The 18,325-nt window shown below is 54.3% G+C and overlaps 1 protein-coding gene across 6 annotated transcripts in view; it reads right to left on the bottom strand.

Annotated features, from left to right (window-relative positions):
• The window catches only part of SEMA4B (semaphorin 4B), a 36,862-nt gene extending 19,299 nt beyond the window's left edge, over positions 1-17,563 (bottom strand). The window contains exons 1-6 of one of the 6 annotated variants that reach the window (XM_073882230.1): positions 17,408-17,563; positions 14,651-14,745; positions 14,062-14,192; positions 10,430-10,587; positions 5,903-5,996; positions 5,154-5,381 (exon numbers count right to left, since the gene is read on the bottom strand). In XM_073882230.1, coding sequence (XP_073738331.1) covers positions 5,154-5,286 — 133 coding nt within the window. In that variant the 5' untranslated portion in view covers positions 5,287-5,381; positions 5,903-5,996; positions 10,430-10,587; ... (1 more) ...; positions 14,651-14,745; positions 17,408-17,563. Of the gene's footprint in view, positions 1-5,153; positions 5,382-5,902; positions 5,997-10,429; positions 10,588-14,061; positions 14,947-17,407 lie in introns of those variants that run through there. The other 5 variants (XM_025893011.2, XM_025893004.2, XM_025893008.2 and 2 more) reach the window with 5 other exon arrangements.
• Between the last annotated feature and the right edge of the window lie 762 nt (positions 17,564-18,325).

Here is an 18,325-nt window from a genome sequence, read left to right on the forward strand (position 1 = left end):
TGTTTCTGTTAGCACCCCTCAGAGGATGAGCAAGGGGAGGCCAAAAAGGAGAGGAGTCTGCTCATTTGGCCCCCCATTTAGTAGCAGTTATGATAAAATGAGAGGTTTCTGTCTACTGGACCCACTGAAACTCCCTCCCCACAGCCCCACCTCTCTGAACCCTACTAACCGTCAAGATGGGCTTTTCAGAGGACCCACCAGTGCAGAGCAGAGAGATCCCACAGAGAACATGTCAGATCTCAGGGAGGCAGAGCCATATGCCTTGGACAAAATACGTCACCTCTCTGAACCTCAGCTGTCTTATCTGTAAAATGGGGATAACTTTCCCCACCGTGTAGGGGGAAACAAGACAACCAAGCCTGGCGCCCGCAGTAGCTCTATACCCACTACCTTTTTTTTTTTTTTAAAGATTTTATTTATTTTTATTTTGAGAGAGAGAGAATGAGAGATAGCATGAGAGGGAAGAGGGTCAGAGGGAGAAGCAGACTCCCTGCCGAGCAGGGAGCCCGAAGCGGGACTCGATCCTGGGACTCCAGGATCATGACCTGAGCCGAAGGCAGTTGCTTAACCAACTGAGCCACCCAGGCGCCCTATACCCACTACCTTACTTTCTACCTTCTTCCAGACACGAAATACTGCAACACAAACGTGAGGACACCGGCTGTGCCACCTCAGGGCTGCAGGTGGTCCTGCCCCGAACCGGAGAGGCTCACAGAGGAGTGGTGGTTAAAAAAGGACCAGGGAGACTGCATAGGGCCAGGCACATGGAGAAGGCTCACCTATGGCCTTGAGGATGGCGGGAGATGGGGTGGAGCCTTTACGGGACCTCGGGCATCTGTCCCAAGACAGCAAACTCCATGTGAGCCACTCTCCACACTGGACACAGGGGAGCCTGGCCGGGAGGACAGAATGCAAGGAGGAGGGGCGGGGATCCCTGGGGAGGGCCCCATCAGAGGCCTCTCCACCCATCCTGAGCACCCATGGCAGGGTGGGGGTCAGGCCACAGCCTCTAGAAGGGGACAAAGGAAAGAGTGACTACATAAGCCGAGTCCAGCCTTTTCTCCAGGCTCTGTGCCATCTTCTGTCTCCCTTGTGTGGAGGAAGAACGTGCAGGTGTATCCAGATGTGCCCCCCAAACTTGTGCAAGCTTAGAGTTTTGCTGGGCTGGCTTACAGGCATTTCAACACCCAGCTGAATGTGGGTTATACACAGGGCAGAGGGAGATGTGGGGTCCACCCTCAGGCAGAGGAAGTTCTTAGGGGCAAAGAAGAACATCAAAGAGCTGAACCAGGAGCACTTAAAAAGTGCACTAAATTCAGCAGGACCCCTTGGGTGACTTGCTTTGTCTTCCACCCCAGAGCAGGGGGTGGGACCTGCACTATTCCATTCCCTGACCTGGCTGGTCTTGGCAGCTAGCAGAGGGGCTGCCTACAGCCAGCGCTCAGTGTCACCCAAATGGATGCAAATAACCTCACCAAACGAGGCAGGCAGGGAATTTCCACCAGAGAACAGAGGCCGCTACCTTTTACTGGGGACGGAGCACGTGCCAGGCACTGGGCCAAGCACTTTCCATACATTATTTCCTGTAATCCGCTCAGAGCCCTGTGAGATGGGTCCTGCCATTATTCCCAGCTTGCCCCAGGTGGTGCAGTTAGGAGGCAAGTGAGTCTTCAAAGCCTAGCTATTAGCGCCCATAGTTACAGCTCTTTCCATTTGGCTCTGAAGGGGCCACGAAGATGCCAGGCCATGGGACAGAGCCGAAGACAAACGCTCATGTGGAGCTGAGGCCACGTTCAGGAGGAAGGCCTGTCACCAGCCAGCAAGACTTTGAAAGCGGCCTGCACTGGGGGCTTCTCGGGGTAGCCATGACCCTGGGTGTCCACTCCAGGGTCAGAGGACAGGCAGCTGATTTGTGCCAATGCCCAGTTCCCCGGCTCAATGGGGTTTTGTTGACTGAAGTTTGCAAGGCCTATGGATTTATTTCCAATCTGGTTTGGAAACACTGTGTCCAGACCTTTCCAGACAGGCACTTCTGGGGCAGGGGGAAATTAATAACTCCTCTTAATTGCCCAAATAAGGGAACTCAATAAGACTTTCATGAGCCAAAGGAGGTTTGCTTTGTTTCTTTCTACACAGCCCGGCTGGGAGGCACATGGCCTTGCAGCTCACACACCCGGCGCCATTATTTCCACTCGGCAGCTCTCCTCTTCTGAGTCTTTGGTCCTGGAACTTCAAACTACACTTTCCAGCGCAACAGAACCAAAACTGCACACACTTCTTTAAAGCATTCCTTCCACAGAGACAAGTAACTTCCCTTTAAGGCCTCTCCTTGCCCAGCTGGCCCTGGAGTCCCCAGCTCCCCCCCCCCCTTGGCCACTGGACGAGACCACAAGTGGGGAATCCCCTCCTTCACGGTCCCAGGAATCTGCTGCGGATTAACAGCAGTGAGGGTTCCCTAGGAAGGACCCCACACATGACCTGGACGCTCCACTTCTAGGGACTTTGTTTCAAACCAAAGACACAGCTCACTGTCCCTAGGCATCTGGGCCCTTGGGGAGCTTGGGTGGGAATGCAGTAGGGGAGGACAGGTAGCCTGAAAGGGAGGTGCAGGCTCTCCCTCCATGCCTCTCTCCCTCTTCTGTGAGGGAGGGGCCATGGGCCCTTGTGCCGAGTCCCCATGGTCACCTCAGGCCTACCCAGGATAGGCACGCTGCCAAGAACATCTAACAAGCCCCCAAGGATGAGGCAGGAAACTGCCTGCAGCCACGCTCCAAAGGTGAGCCTGTTTAGTCACCAGGGCATTCCCCTCTGGGGCTTCCAGTATCAAGGGCCAGGAGAAAGTCTAGGGAGGCAGGCCCTCTGGGGTGTGGTCCATATCAGTAAAGTATGGATGTGTGCTCACAAGTTCAGGTATTAGGTGCTGCTAACTATTCCAGGGCTTTGGGGGGACTAGAAAAAGAGGCTCCCTCTGGGCAGACCCAGTCTCAGGAACACAGCGGAAGCTTTGTCTTTTTCTAGGAGCCACAGCTTGGAAAGCAGAGTATCGACTGCCATTTCTAGGCCCTTTGAACCTCTCAAGGGACACCTTTGTGCAATGCATCTGTGCCAGTCCTAACAGGAGAACCTGTGTCTCAGTCCTCTGGGAGTTTGGATTTTCACCTAAGGATCCGGGAGAGGGGAGTGCACAGACATCCAGACCAGAGCACCAACTGACCTGTGGGGGGGACGCTGGTGTGTGACACAGCCTGGCAACAGTCACAGATTTGTGGAAGTGGGCCAGGTCTGAGAGCTATGTGGGTAATAACCACCAAGTGTTCTAGCCACTCTCAGGACGCACGCCCTCTCAGTTCCCCCTCATGGCTCCCCAATTCTGCCTTTCAGTTACCCTCTGGGTGGTCCCCGTCCAGTTCCAGGGCTGGACACAAGACCAGCTGCGCTTGCGATGGCTCTGTGAACTAGCCCAGGGCCATAAATGGAGTCCTTCAGAACATTTGTTCCCACTTTACTGCCCTCCTGCCAGAGCTAAGAGGGTCTAAGGACAAAGGGAGTTGTGGCCACAACCAAGAAAGTGGCAAGGCAGTAGGCCCGGGTTCGGATACACTTGTTTATCCTCACTTAATGAGATGGAGCACCCAAGGGACTGTGGTCAAACGAACAGCACCACCCCCACCCCAGGCAGTCACCCTGGCTCTGTGCAGGATGTGCAAGAATGAAGCCTGTGCTTAACACGTAACGATAATGCCAGCTAACACTTACGGAGCGGTTTCCATGTACCAAGCCCTGTCCTAAGGACTTTTCAAACATAAACTGATTTAATCCTCACAACCTTGAGGTATGTGCTATTATTGTCCCATTTTAAAGATGAGGAAATCAAGGCACAGGAAGAGTTAAGTAGCTTGTTCAAGGTCACATGGTTACTAAGTGGTGGAGGCAGGATTTGAACCCAGGCTATGTTCTCAGTACGGTCTTGCAATGTTTCAGACAGGATTATTCAGGGCCACAAGCACCCTGAGTTAATCTAAGTGCTGATTCTGCTACTCTTCCCTTCTGTACACAGAATGTTTTCAGGGGTGGGGATGCAGTAGAGAGAAGGAAGTCTGGCCTACCTTCAATATGTAAGCTTTAATTCATACATCTTTTATTCTAATTCTCCCAGTGTGACAAGTTAAAGGGCTTGGAGAAACAACATCTACTGGGCCCCTATAAAGCTTGTGCCCACAGAACGCAGCTAGTGCAGATTTCATGAAATCTTCAAGATAGCCTTGCAAGGTACCTACGACTGTGCCCATTTTGCAGATGAGCAAACCAGGGCACAGGGAGAAGGGAATTACTTGCCCAGTAGTAGAAATGGGCTTGGAACCCAGGTCCCTCTGATTTCAAAGAGAAGCTGGAGAAGCAACAAGATGTAAAGGGGTAGGGACAGGGGAGAGCCAGGGGCCACAGAAGCAGGCATGAGCACCAGGTGAGGGACCTCACCAATGAGGATGGTACTCCCAGGAGGATTCTCTCTCAGGGCCTAGGAGTCACAGAGCAGCCCCCATCCCTGGTAGGATCGCTCTCGGGCCCCGGAGGGATCCCACCATGTTGGGGCCGGCGCAGCGCCGACAGGCCAGGGTGAAGGGCTGGGAGGGAAGATGGGACTCCTGTCCCGCTGCGGCTCCGGAGTCCTGCTGCGACTTGCTGGAATACCAGAACCCCAGTGTTTATGGGACGGCAAGCACGGCCCCCTCCACCCCGAGACGCCCTCGGGGGCGGCACCGCGGCTGGCTCTGGTCAGCATCAAAGACAAGCAGATGGGCAGGCGGACCAGCGGGTAGCCTGCACCGGGGGTGGGGGCGGGGAGCTGCCACCGCCGAAAAGGACGCCCTACCGAGGGGCGAGCTTGGACGACAGAGCGGGCGCGAGACACCCCCCCCACCCCGCCCTCTAAAGGAAGGGAAGAAAGGGGCCCGCGGCCCCACAGTTGCCCTCTCCTCTCTCTCCCTCCCCGCAGCGCTCTGAAAGGAGGAGGGGTCCTAATGGACCCCAAGCCTCTGACAGGCCCCCTCCTCCCTGCCTCCTTTGTCACGGCAGCCTCCGCACAGGCACCTCCAGGCCGCCTCCCCTCCCCCCGACCCCAGCCCGCGCCCCCGCGGGGTCGCCCCAGCGCTCACCCAGCGGCAGGCTGATCCGAGGGGCGAGCGCCGGAGTCGGCGGCGGGAGCAGCAGCAGGAACAGCAGGAGTAGCGGCGGCGGCCGGGGCGGCAGCGCTCCCCGCGGGGCGCACGGTCGGCTCCCCCGGCCCATCGCGGAGCTCCGGACAGCGGGGAGCGACGGCGTCCTCCGGGCTCCGGCTCAGGTGGCTCAACTTGACTCGCGGGCTGCAGCCCCGCCCGCTAGACCTGGGGGGGGGGGGGGGGGGTGGGGGGAGCTGCCGTCACGTGGCCCGCGGTGGGCGGGGCATAAGGAGGAAGTCGGGCGGCTAGCCCCGCCTCTCCCGCGCCGCTCCCGCCCCGCCCCCTCCTCGCCCAGGGGGCCCCGCCGGCCCGAGGGGCGGCCGCGTGCTGCCCGAGCTCGGTGCGCGTCTGGAGGACGCCAACCAGTCGCCGCCGAGGCCGCAGGAGCACGAGGGCGCGGAGAGCAGACCCGTGGTTCTTCTCCCCCGCCTCGCAGGCCGTCCCACCACCTCCCCGACCCCTTCCGGCTCCTCTGCGACCCGCTGAGCGCTTGCCGTTGGGAAAACGTGTGGGTCTCTCTCCCTGGGCGCCTCCCGAGGGTCGGGTCTGGTCCCCCCCCCCTTCCCCCCCCCCCCCACGCTGGTGCTCCTGGCACCCACTTGCCCGTGACCAAATGAATCGGCCGAGCCCGTGCTAGTGACGAGGCTAGTTGCTTCCGAGTCTCACTTCTGCACGGCTCAACCCACCTTAGGTCTTGGCTGGGCGTTCACTACGGGCTCAGGGCTTGATCGAGGTACCCTGCGGGGTCATCCCCGTCTAGATGTCCATACGAAGCCAAACCTTGGGGGGGGGCCGGGGGGAGCAAGATTAGCTTAAGTGGGATAACTACATGTATTGTACTGTCAAGGACGACTGACCTCCACAGGTTGCACGTTGCCTGGCAGGTGAAAGTACTCCCTCAGGCTGGAGTGGAATCCCACAGGCACCCACCACAATCCTGGCTCCTAACATCCTCAGGGATGGGGCTTAGTTCTGCTGAGACTGGAGGGGGGAGGTCAAACTGCAGACTGGACCCCCTAGTGGGTTCCTATCAGCATTAAAAAAGGAGAATAGCCTGGGTGGCTCAGTCCTGTAAGCGTCTGCCGTCCGCTCAGGTCGAGTTCCCGAGGTCCTGTGATCCAGCAGCAGGTGGGGCTCCCTGCGGAGCCTGCTTCTCCCTCTCCCCCTGCTGCTCCCCCTGCTTGTGCTCACGTGCGCTCTCTCAAATAAATAAAATCTTAAGGAAAAAGGCAGAATAGCAAATATCAAAGTGCAATGATCACGGGAGATCAGAAAGTGTTGGGAAACGTGTTTCAACTTTTCCTAAAGGTGCACAGGATTGCAGTAAAATGTAATTCTTCCTGCACTTCAAGTCAAAGGCAGTTTGAAAACCTCCACTAGGCTAGTCATTTCCTGGCAGTGGTGATGGTTTCTCCAGAAATTGGCTGGAAAGTTCCTCTTCACCCCCAGCCATAACTAGCCTCCTCAGAGCCACCACCTGTCACTTTCACCCCACCCCCAGGGCCTGCCACTTCCTTTCCCACAGGGTGGCTGTCAGGAGATGGGCATAGCACCCACATGGTCCCAGGTCTCCTCTCCTAGTCAGGCTTCCTCATGCTCTGTGATTTCTGTACCTCCACCATCCTTTTTTTTTTTTTTTAAAGATTTATTTATTTATTTATTTGAGAGAGAGAATGAAATAGAGCATGAGAGGGGGGAGGGTCCGAGGGAGAAGCAGACTCACCGCTGAGCAGGGAGCCCGATGCGGGACTCAATCCCGGGACTCCAGGATCATGACCTGAGCCAAAGGCAGTCGCTTAACCGACTGAGCCACCCAGGCGCCCCTGTACCTCCACCATCCTAACACCCTTCTGTGGACACGGTCCAGGCTAGTAGCACCCCTTTTATAAAAGGGCGCCCAGCACTGGACACAGACTTCCACACAGGATGTGGGCAGCACCAACCACCAGAGGTTCTAGCATTGCAGGCCTTAGACACTTTACCTCTATTAATGGTGTCAATCTGTTTTTTAGCCAATTATACTCAGGCTTCTATCTGCAGCCAGGACCTCTGTCCCGAACTCCAGATGGCCTCAACATTTCTATCGGGCTGTCTTGTCCGACAGGCATCTCATATCCAACATGTCCTACACTAAGCTCCTGATGTCTCCCCTCTCCCTCCCCAAAATGGGTTCCTCCTATGTGAGTTTCTCCATCTCATTTAAAGTCAAGTCCATCTTCAAGCTGCCTAACTACTTTATTTCATTTCCTCACATCTGACCCACTAGGAAATCCATAATCTGACCATTCACCACCTCCCAGTGTGTGTGGGGGGGAGGATCACTATCAGCACCCTCTTTCTCCTGGTTACTGCAAGTTCCTCCTAACTGCTACCTCTGCTTCCCTGCAACCTATTCTCAACTCAGCAACGAGAATCTTTCAAAACCAGTAAGGTCATGGCACTCCTTTGCTTGAAACCCTCCAAGGGTTCCCTGTCTCACTCAGAATAAAAGCCAAAGACTTACAGTGGTGTATAAGGCCCTGTGCCATCCTCACCCCCACCACATCCTCCACTGCTCTCCCCCTACTCACTCTACTTCAGGCACACCCCCAACCACACTCCTCTTAGAACCTTTGTCCTGGCTACTCCCTCTGCCTGGGGCACTCTTCCCCCAGATAGCCACATGATTGAGTCCCTTGCTTCCTTCAGACCCTTGCTCAAAGATCACCTTGAAGAATCTGAACTTCCACCCATATCCCCTTACCTGGAGAAAATTTTTCAAAGCACTCATCACCTTTGCTGTGGTTTTTCATTATTGCCTGAAATCCCCACCTGACCCCACTCCCCAGCACCAAGAATGTTGACTGAGGAGGGCAGGGATTTTTTTTTCAAAGATTTTATTTATTTATTTGACAGAGAGAGAGAGCAGGGGGAGCAGCAGAGGGAGAAGGAGAAGCAGACTCCCCACCAAGCAAGAAGCCCTATGCGGAGCTCGATGCCAGGACCCTGGGATCATGACCTGAGCTGAAAGCAGACGCTTAACCGACTGAGCCACCCAGGCGCCCAAGGAGGGCAGGGATTTTTTTGCTTATTCAGGAGTTAACTAACATGGCCCAAGCTTCTGGAACAGTGCCTGGCATATGGCAGACCCTCAATAAGTATTGGCTACACGAATGAATGAATGAATGAATGAATGAATGAATGGATGGATGGATGTAACCCAAGAGTCATGGAAACTGCTGGCTCATGTCAGCTAACAACCAGAGCTACTTTTCTATACCAACTTTCATCTAGTAAAGAGTTCCCCCAAACCTCAAATTATGCAATTAACATTTTCAACCTAAGCACAGGACTTCATATTGATCTCCTTTAAATCTACTAGTTCTGGTCCAAATTTCATCCTATTGAGGTCATTTTGAGTATTCATTCTATTATCATAGAATTTGACTTCCCTTCCCAGTTTTGAATCATCAGTAAATTTGGTAATCATTTCTTAGCCTTTATTTGAGTCATTGATAAAAAATATTGGGTGTCAGGGGTGCCTGGCTGGCTCAGTCGGTAGAGCGTGAGGCTCTTGATCTTGGGGTTGTAAGTTCAATCCCCATGTTGGGTGTAGAGACTACTTAAAAATAAAATCTTAAAAAAAAAACAACATACTAGGTGAGCAGACCTATTACCCACTCTCCAATAAAAGGTACCAGGTCTCCTTGGGGAAGGCAAGCCTGGGACATTTTGTTTGGGCCAAAAAGCAAGGAAGTGATGAAAGATTAATGGGGTCATGTCAAAAGGACATAGGCCCAGCTTGATGACTAAACTTGAGATAATTTGAGAATCAAAAAGCATACTGAAGTAATGGGTCCTAATGCATCAAAATAAAACAATCCATTAGTCTGCAGTGAAACTCAGGAAAACACACAGAGAGAAAGAAAAGAGGTAGAAAGGAAGCTTTTCTTTATAGAAGAATGTTGGCTGATGACTGTAGAAGAAAGAGTAGACTTCAGAAAGCCTCGGTTCAAGCAAGGGTAATCAGTGGATGCTAAGCCACTGGGTAGAAGATTTTTGGGAAACTGTATATGAACAAGGTCTCAAAGTCTGTCCTACAAGTGACTTACTAATTACCAAAAGGAAAATGTATCTCTGGGGAAGAACTCTGGCAGCCACTACCTTAACCAAGTGGCCTAAAGTAGCATGACCGGGGGTGCCTGGGTGGCTCAGTGAGTTAAGTGCCTGCCTTCGGCTCAGGTCATGATCCCAGGGTCTTGGGATGGAGCCCTTCCTGGGGCTCCCTGCTCTGCAGGGAGTCTCCTTCTCCCTCTCCCTCTGACCCTCCCTCTGTTCATGCTCTCCCCTCTCTCTCTCTCAAATAAATAAATAAAATCTTTAAAAAAATAAATAAAGCAGCATCACCAGTAATGCGAGTGCCTGATGCATTTACCTCCTGGTATGATGCAATAAGAAATACACAACATCACCGGTCCTTGGAGCACTTCTGGCAAACCCAGATCTAATGATAAGCACACAATCAGATACAGCCCGCATTCTACAAAGACAGCTAGCTGGGACTCTTCAAAAAGCTCAAGATAAAAAAGACAAGGGGACTATTTTAGGTCAAGAAACGAAAAGAGACATGATAATCAGAAGAAATATGTGAACACTGATGGAATCTTGAAAGAAAAAAAAAGAAAGCCATTCCGAATTGGGGGAAATGTTACGGTGCACTGTGTCTTAGGTATTATGGTACTATTGCTCATTTTCTTTGGTATGACAATGGCACTGTGGTTTTAGGGGAATGTTACCATCCTTCAGAGATGCCTGCTGAAGTTTGTAGAGGTGAAGTGTCATGTCTACAACCTACTTTCCAATGATTCAGCAAAAACGTGTGTGTGTGTGTGTGTGTGTGTGTGTGTGTGTTAGAGTGAGTGCGACTATCACAAAGTTTTAACAATTAGTTGATATAGAAAAGTTCCAGGTGTTTCAGGGGTTTGTAAGTTTTGGGGGGAAAAATCAGATAGAATGGGGCCAAAAGCAGAGCCAGGGCCACCAGAGACCTCTATCAGGGTGGAAACTGATCAATATCCTTTGTAGGTTGAACAACCAGCTATGTGTCTCCTCTGACCTGCACTCCTCAGCCCACATTTCTCCATATTATCCACAAGAATATTATGAAACAATTGTGAGAAACCTTGTTGAAATCCAGGTACTAGCTACAGCATTTCCTTTCAGCGTCTCCTTACCGTTCTTAACCGGAACAGGGGCTGGTGAGTGGCACGTGCTCAGTTAGTAGCTGGTGGGTGCCCGGATCTCTGCATCAGCTAGCTCTCCAAATGGCAGTGAGGCTGGTGTGCCCTAGTGTCTTGGCAACACATGGGTTGTCTGGCTGCTCTGCTCATCCCTGAAGAGAAGAGGCAGAGGCTGATGCGGCCTCGCTTGGTGGGTAATTACACCCTGTTTGTGGTTGCTCAAATGCTTCAGGTATGTCGTATGCCAAATGGGTGGCGAGTCTCTTGAGGACAGTGACAATTCCATATCTTTGGAACCCCTACTGCCTAGCGTGGCACTCTAGCAGGGCTGACAAAATGAGGGACCTGGAGGAGTACCCTCCAATCCATGCCCCCAATATGGCAACATCGGCCCTTGCGGGCTCCTCTGTCTTCCGTTAGCATGCTAATTTGTTCTCCCCCAGACTGGAAAAAACAGGAGGATGACTGACTGAGAGAGACCTCATTTGAGCTGACTTCCTGTGGGATTAAGAGTGGTTCCCAAGCCAATGCTGTGTCCCCTGCTCCCCTCTGCCACTCTTGGATGTAGGCAAGTCTTTCTTGGCCAGAAAATCGGGGTTTATAAAAGAGCTCAGGGGCGGCTTGGAAAGGCAGCATAAGAGACGAAGAGAAAAGCAACGCTTCTGTGCCCCCAGCCAGCAAGATGAAGTCGTGAAGCCCGGCCCTCTCTTTCCCCATTCACCCTCACACGGCCCTTACCCTTTCCATCCTCCCATCCTCCCCTGGGTCTCTTCTCTCTGGCTCTCCCTCCCAGTCTCTCCTTTTCTCTCCCTCTCTCTGGCACAGACACACACACACGGAGAAGGAAGGCAAAAACACAACAATGAGAGAGAAAATGTGTATGAGAATATATACAAAGGGGCCAAATGAAACTTCTCGATGGTGAGAGATGTTCGGCCTAGGGGGCACATGCCTAGTAGGCAGAGAAGGAAACTTTAGGCCAGAATATTCTCTATCTTGATCTGGGTGTTGGTTTCACAAGTGTATACAAATGTTAACATGTTTTGAGCTGTACACTTAAGATCTGTGCATTTTCCTGTATGTAAATTCATATCTTATACCTGTTATCGTGGGAAAAACAAAAAACAAAAACAAAGAAGCCAAAAGGTTAAAAAACAACAACAACTCACCTGTAGGATCAGGTGGGAGAAGAACAAAATGAGAAGAACTACAGGGGCACCTGGGTGGCTCAGTCAGTTAAGCATCTGACTCTTGATTTTGGCTCAGGTCATGATCTCAAGGTCGTGGGATCGAACCCTGTGTCAGGCTCTGGGCTCAGCACGGAGTCGGCTTGGGATTCTGCTCTCTCCCTCTGTCCCTCCCACACTCACACTCTTTCTAAATAAAATCTTTTTTTTTTTTAAGATTTTACTCACTTGAGAGAGCGGGCGAGCATGAGCAGGGGGAGGGGCAAAGGGAGAGGGAGAAGCAGATTCCCCGCTGAGCCAGGAGCCCGATGCGGGGCTCGATCCCAGGACCCAGAGATCATGACCTGAGCCGAAGGCAGACGCTTAACCATCTGAGCCCATCTGAGCCACCCAGGTGCCCCAAATAAATAAAAAATTTTTTAAAAAGATGAGAAGAGCTACAGAAGAGGGAGAGAATGAAGAGAAATCAGAGCCTACAAGAGAAGAAAATAAAGAGAAAAAGGATAAAAACGTAAAGCACACAAACTCATGTGCCCATTGCCTCTCTAACCTGCTTAGCACAAAGGAAGACGGCAGCGGGCCTAGGCCAGGCAGAGTGCTGGCAGTGCCATGGTCAGGACACTGCCAGCTTCCCAAGCAATCAATCATCGCTCATGGTCTATAGGTACAGGCCCTGCCCAGGTGCAGGCCAGCCACGTCCTTGGGCACGGATGGTTCCTGCCAGGCGGCCCCTGGCCAGGCCCGCCTGCTCTCATTCCCACCCAGGGCAACCTTGCTTTCCAGCTCCCACAGTTCTACTCTGGGAGTCACTGCTTTGTTTGTTGGCCACGGGGGAGGGGCCTCCTGCCAAAGCCCGGTGAAGCCTGAACCCAGAGGTCCCATCCACCCCCGCTCTGGAGTGGCACCGAGCTCCTCCCCGTCCCAGGCTCTGCTGGCAGGCTGCCTGGCCAGGCCTCACAGACACGCACGGGCTGCGGCCCAGCTCCCCGGGCCTTGGCCCCCTGCCACCATCCCCCCGTAGCCCCGGGCCGTCCTCTGATGGCAGGCTGCAGCTGCAGCTGCCCCCCCAACCCCACCCCCTGGCTGGGCACGCCGCTGGTGTCTCCTCCCCAGGGGCTGGGCAGCAGCATCAATACATTTTGATGAGGAAGCGACACCAGCTGGCACACCATGTGTGCTTTTAAATCGGCCAGTGACTTCCAGATCCTGGGGGCTGGGAGCCTCCTGGGGGCTGGGAGCCTCCCGGGGGCAGCACCCTCCACAGCAGAGGGCATTCACGGCACCAACACTGCCTTCAGGCCTCATGGGCAGCTTTTAACCAGAGTGTGGCAACACATGGAAATGGCCTCATCCCCGACCCCCATTCTGTTCTGACCCCTCCACTGGTCCCTGGGTTTCTGGCCCTGGTAGGTGGTAGGATCCAGTTGCGAAGCACGCCAGTTCTGCCCAAAGGATGTCAGCACCATCCGTTACTCTGTGGGCTGTGAGCCAGCCACACGATGTCCCTGAGCCTCAGCTTCCTCATCTGTGAGATGGGAACGCCAGCAGTCCCTCCCAGGGCTGAGCAGAACTGAGGAGAGCCCCTGACATCCGGGCCCCGGTGGTGAGGCCTGTGGTGAGCGCCCCCCGAGCCGAGCCAGGCTTCCTGAGGCGGCGGCTCGCCTCCCCTACCCTTTAAGTTGCCACGACCTCAGTAACTCCTAACCATCTTACGCCCGGCCCCGAGAAGCCCCTTCTGGCCTCTCCCCTCGGGTTCAGCTGCCTCCTCCAAGTCCAGTGCTGAGTCTGCAACTCTCCAGAGGAGAAGGAACCGGCCTGCCCAGCCCGGGCCCCCGCCGCGCTCGCTGTGGCGAAGAGCCTACCCCACGCCCTAGTGCCAGCCCCGCTGGGGCCTGTTGGGGCCTGAGTTGGCCACTCCCTGGGAGGGGATCCCCCTGCCCCACAGGGCTGGGGTGCAACCAGCAGGGCTCGACCTGTCCCAGTCCTGACAGGGTAGAACATGACGTTACCACTGTCACTCCCCTGCCCCCAACACCAGCTGTGGCGGGGGGAGGCCCTGTCTGCCTGGGCCTGCAGTCCTGCTCACGGAAGGGGGGGGGGCTAGGGGGCCTGGGTAATTGGCCTGGCTGATGCTTGGCACCTGCCACCCGGAAGAGGCGCAGTGACTGCTCAGGGCTCTCCTTCTCTGACACCACAGCATCCACTCTTAGGTGGGAGGTAGACGTTCTAAGGATCTAGGAAAGCGTGGTTTCCATTTTGGCTTATCAGGCCTGAGGCCCCTCCCTTCCCAAGATACCAAGAAATCAGGAATCCATTGCCCCCTTTGCCACCAAGTTCTTCCTCCTTGAATCTCACTCTGAGCTCCAGACTCCTGGCCATTGCCCCATGAAGGGAAAGAAGGCCCGGGTCAGGGCCCTTCCTCCACCCCAAGAAACTAACCTCCTTTCCGGAAGCCCAAGGCTCTCCCTTCGCAAAGATGAGGGGCTCTCTGGACCCCTGTAGTTTCCTGGTCACCTCGGTTCACCCGGTGGCTGCCAGAGAGATCATCTTGCTCTTGGTTCCACTGCTTCCTACAGAGTGGGCGAAGACGGGCGAGCCCATCAGGGTGGTGGGGGATAGACGCAGGTTCCACAGACTTCCTGCAGCTCCAAAGAGAGGACTACTGTCTTGTTTGGTCATGGTGGAGGGAGGTGTCCCCACTTGCCACACCCTAAAGCAGTGGTATTAAGAGACAACACTCACAGAGCTGGTGTGGGGACACCAAAGATCCGTGCTGGGACAATTATCTTGCACACCAGGCACCCTGGCCCAGGACTCCTGGCAGCACCGTTGATGCGTTGTGAGGAAGCATCAGGCCGGAGGACACTATGAGGCTCCAAGTGGGCCCAGCTTGTCCAAAGCAGAGGAGGGTCTCTGGGGGACCTGGGCCCGGAGCCTGGACCACCCAGCTGCATAGGCAGAGCTCCAGCTCCTCCAGCTGTGGTTTCCACAGGGACCCCACAAACCCCCCGAATGAGAGCAGGCCCACCTTGCTCTTCCCAGGCTCTTCCTCTGTGAATTCTGCCTTAGTTCTTTCATGACAGCCTATGAGCAGCAAGGGCGGGCTTCAGGGAGCTATGAACCCTAAGAATGATATGTGGTCTCTGGTGAGAGCAGAGCTTTCATCTACTTTCAAAAAGATCACCGTGCCCTTCCCCCTACAAAAAAAAAAGGTAAAGAACCAGGGCGCCTGGGTGGCTCAGTCGTTAAGCGGCTGCCTTCGGCTCAGGTCATGATCCTGGAGTCCTGGGATCGAGCCCCACATCGAGCCCCACATTGAGGCCCGCATCGGGCTCCCTGCTCAGCGGGAAGCCTGCTTCTCCCTCTCCCACTCCCCCTGCTTGTGTTCCCTCTGTCACTGTGTCTCTGTCAAATAAATAAATAAAATCTTAAAAAAAAAGTAAAGAACCATTTCTTTGAGGTATGCTAATCTGCAGACACAGGCACCTTTCACAATTAGCCTTTATCAGGTAAAAAGAAATTATTTATCTCATTTTTGGAGTAGTTTTATAATCTTGACATGAATTGCTGGGCAGATTATTTCACCTAAAGCAAAGTTGACGTTTGTAAGGCTATTACTGAATACTTACTACTCACTGAGGCAGACACTGTGCTGAGCTTTTTCTGTTCAATCTTTTATGTAATTCTCACAACAGAGAGAGATAGGAATTATTATATCCCCACTCCTGAGCTGAGAAACTGGGGCACAGAGAGGTTCAGGGACTTCCTAAGGTCACACCAGCGGTAAGTCAGGAGTAGCACCAGAACGCAGATCTGACTCCAGAACCTGTAGTTAGAATTTCAACCAGGGTTTTGTCTCAACTTACAGCCATCCTCTCCTTCATCATATAAACTGCTGTCCCTTTCCCTCCTTCCTACCTCTTCTCCCCCATCCTTCCCTCTTTTATTCCCTTCCTTCCTTCTTTCATCCGCTCAACACATCTTTCTTGTCCACGTGTGACCTTGTAAGCGCTGCAGAAACTGAAAGAAACAGACAGGTCGCTGCCTTCATAGGGTTGACAGTTTATCAGGGTCCCTAAAACTCTTCTTTCCCGAGAATCCCCATCCTGAGCCACATTTGTCTAGACACTTTGACTCACTCATTCCTTTGTCTCCCAACAAAGGTATTGGCCAGGGCCCCCTTGGCAGAGCCCCAGAAGTGCTCCCAGGTGGTGCAGGCTAGACTCATGCTGTTTTCAGCTGATTTCCGGAGCTGCTCCTCTGGGCTCCGCTGCTCTGGGCTCAGATTTCCATTAAGGCACGCATTGTGCTCTAGTGATACGCTCATTTACACATCACATTTCTCTCTGGCCATCTCTTTTACAAGCTTCTTGAGTGTAGGGACCAGGCCTGCCTAACACAGGTTTTTAATCTTCTGCCCCAGTGCAGAGCTTGCAAACAGTGGGTACCCAGTAAATGTTTAATAAATGAATACGTGAGTTTTCTGCTCGAATCATTTCCAAATGATTCGTTCATGTGTTTCTTCCTGGATCTCTCTTCCCACCTCCCTCTTAAACCTTTTCAAAGGAAAAAGCACCTCACTGATGGGGGGAAGTCCCACTTCCCTGCTTTTGGGCAGCCAAAGGGCGCTCATACAGTCTGAACAGATCTGTTGGCTTCAGAAGAAATGGTATTTTGGAGAGCTGCTGAACGCGCGGCTCCTGGGGATTTATTTAAGCCAATCCTGTCAAATATCATATTAAAGCAAGAGCCCCAAGGCACAGGACCGACGCACAAGGGAGAGGGGCTCTTTCAGCTCTCCCCAAGGCTCCAGCCTCCACGGCCCATCTTTAGGTCACCTGTCACCAAAAGCTTGAGCCCCAGGGTTGCCAGGGGACTTATCCCAGACTTCCCTGAGCTTCAGTAAAATAACCAAAAAGGCAACAGCCATGGCCTTTAAGTCAGGATACTGGCCTCAAATGCTGATCTTCCCAACCCACTGTCATCTTGGGAAGTAATTTAACTTCTCTGGGTCCAGTTTCTCTTATGAAAGTGAGAAGGTGCAACTAGGTGGATTCCTAAACTTCTTTCAGTTCTAAAGCATCAGTGGGAAAAAACCCCACAATTTTTTAAAAAAAGTATGCGCTTCACCATTCTTGCGGCATTTGAGTCTTAACAAGAATCCTATGATTCCTAAGTGAAATTACCTACTCACAATCAGGTTCGGAAATATGAGCACAGGGCTGAAGACTTTCCCTGGGGGATGCAGGGATTCTGAGTCTTTTGGCCAGACCCGAACGACTCCAGAGTGGCCACTAGATCAGCCTCATTTCCAGGATCCCAGCGTCTTTCCTTCCTAACCCCTACATCCACGTGTCACTCAGACAGAAACAGCCAGGACAAAAGCCTAATCCAAAGTCCACACCACGAGCATTACGAGGAAGGGCCCAGGCTTTTTCCAAATCCCAAATGATTTCCCTCCCGGGCCAGGACTCCTGCCTCTCTCTCCATTCTAGATTTGGGAGTCGGGAGTAGGTTGAAGGCACTGCTAAAAGGACTCTGCGCCGAGGCCCCGGGTGGCCATGGGAACAAGGGCCCAGCCTCCCGCGCTGCCATGGCAACAAGCTCCCCCAGTGGCCGGCGCCGGTGCCCATCAGAGCGTGCAGGTGGCGCCCTCTCGGGAGAGGGGCCCGGCGGGAAGCGGGGGGGGGGGGGGGGGGGCGGCGGCGGCGGCTTCGGCGGCTTTGCCCTCGTCCGTCCCTCTCCCAGGGCCTCGGCTCCCGGCCGCCCTGCCCCCTGCGCCTACCTGCGAGGGTCACGGCCCCCGCGCGACCACCGCCCACGGCAGGGCCACCTCTGCGGCGCGGCTCCTCTTCCCGGGCCGCCCCCAGGCTCGCCCCGCCTGCCTGGCCCGCCCGACGCACTCCCGGGGGACGCAGTGTCCCCGCGAACACCCTCCGTCCCGCGCGGCGTCCCCGGAAATGCGGGGCCGGGGCCAAGCCCCGCCCCGCCCCGCCCCTGTTTATGGGAACTGTCCGGAGGCGCCCTCGGGCTCGCCCGCTGCCCAGCAGGGCCCCGCCGCTGCCACCCGCCTCGGGCGGGGACGGCCACTCTGCACTCGCCGCTGTGCCCACCTCCCCCAGTCGGGACCTGGCCCCACGACAGCTCGCCAGCCCCAGGAGGCCGCAGGGTCTGCGGGGCTGCGCCTTCCCTGACCTTGGGAGGCCCGGCCTCGCCGGTCCAGGGCCCCGTAGGGGGCAGGCTCACTAGCTGGAACCGGCGCGCGGGGGTTGGAATCCTTCCTCGATCTACTACCACCTAATTGGCTGTGTTACCTAGGGCGGGCTCCTTAACCTCTCTGAGCCTCCAGTTCTTTATCAGCAAAGTGGGCATCAGAGCAGTAGAGACCTCACAGGGTTGTGGTGAGAAATGCAATTATGTAGGCACACAACTGGCACATGGTCAGCGCTCAATAATGGCAGTATTGTTTCCAGTAAGAGGCAAGTGAGAGCCGAGCTCAGTGCCACCCTCCACGAAACCACCCACGTCTCCGCCCGCGGTAAATATTGCTCACCGCATCCCTTTAACCCGCAATGGGCCAAGCTGTGAGAGTGAAACCAAACGAAGAGATCTGCGGGAGGGGAGAGAGAGATGGTTATAAATATGCAGCATTTATCAAGGGACCTTGGCTCGTCCCTCTCCAGGCCCTGCATCCTGGCTCTAT

This window comes from Callorhinus ursinus, unplaced genomic scaffold (assembly GCF_003265705.2).
Source record: "Callorhinus ursinus isolate GAN/ISIS: 27379988/994484 unplaced genomic scaffold, GSC_fseal_2.0 scaffold45, whole genome shotgun sequence".
Lineage (NCBI taxonomy): Eukaryota > Metazoa > Chordata > Mammalia > Carnivora > Otariidae > Callorhinus > Callorhinus ursinus.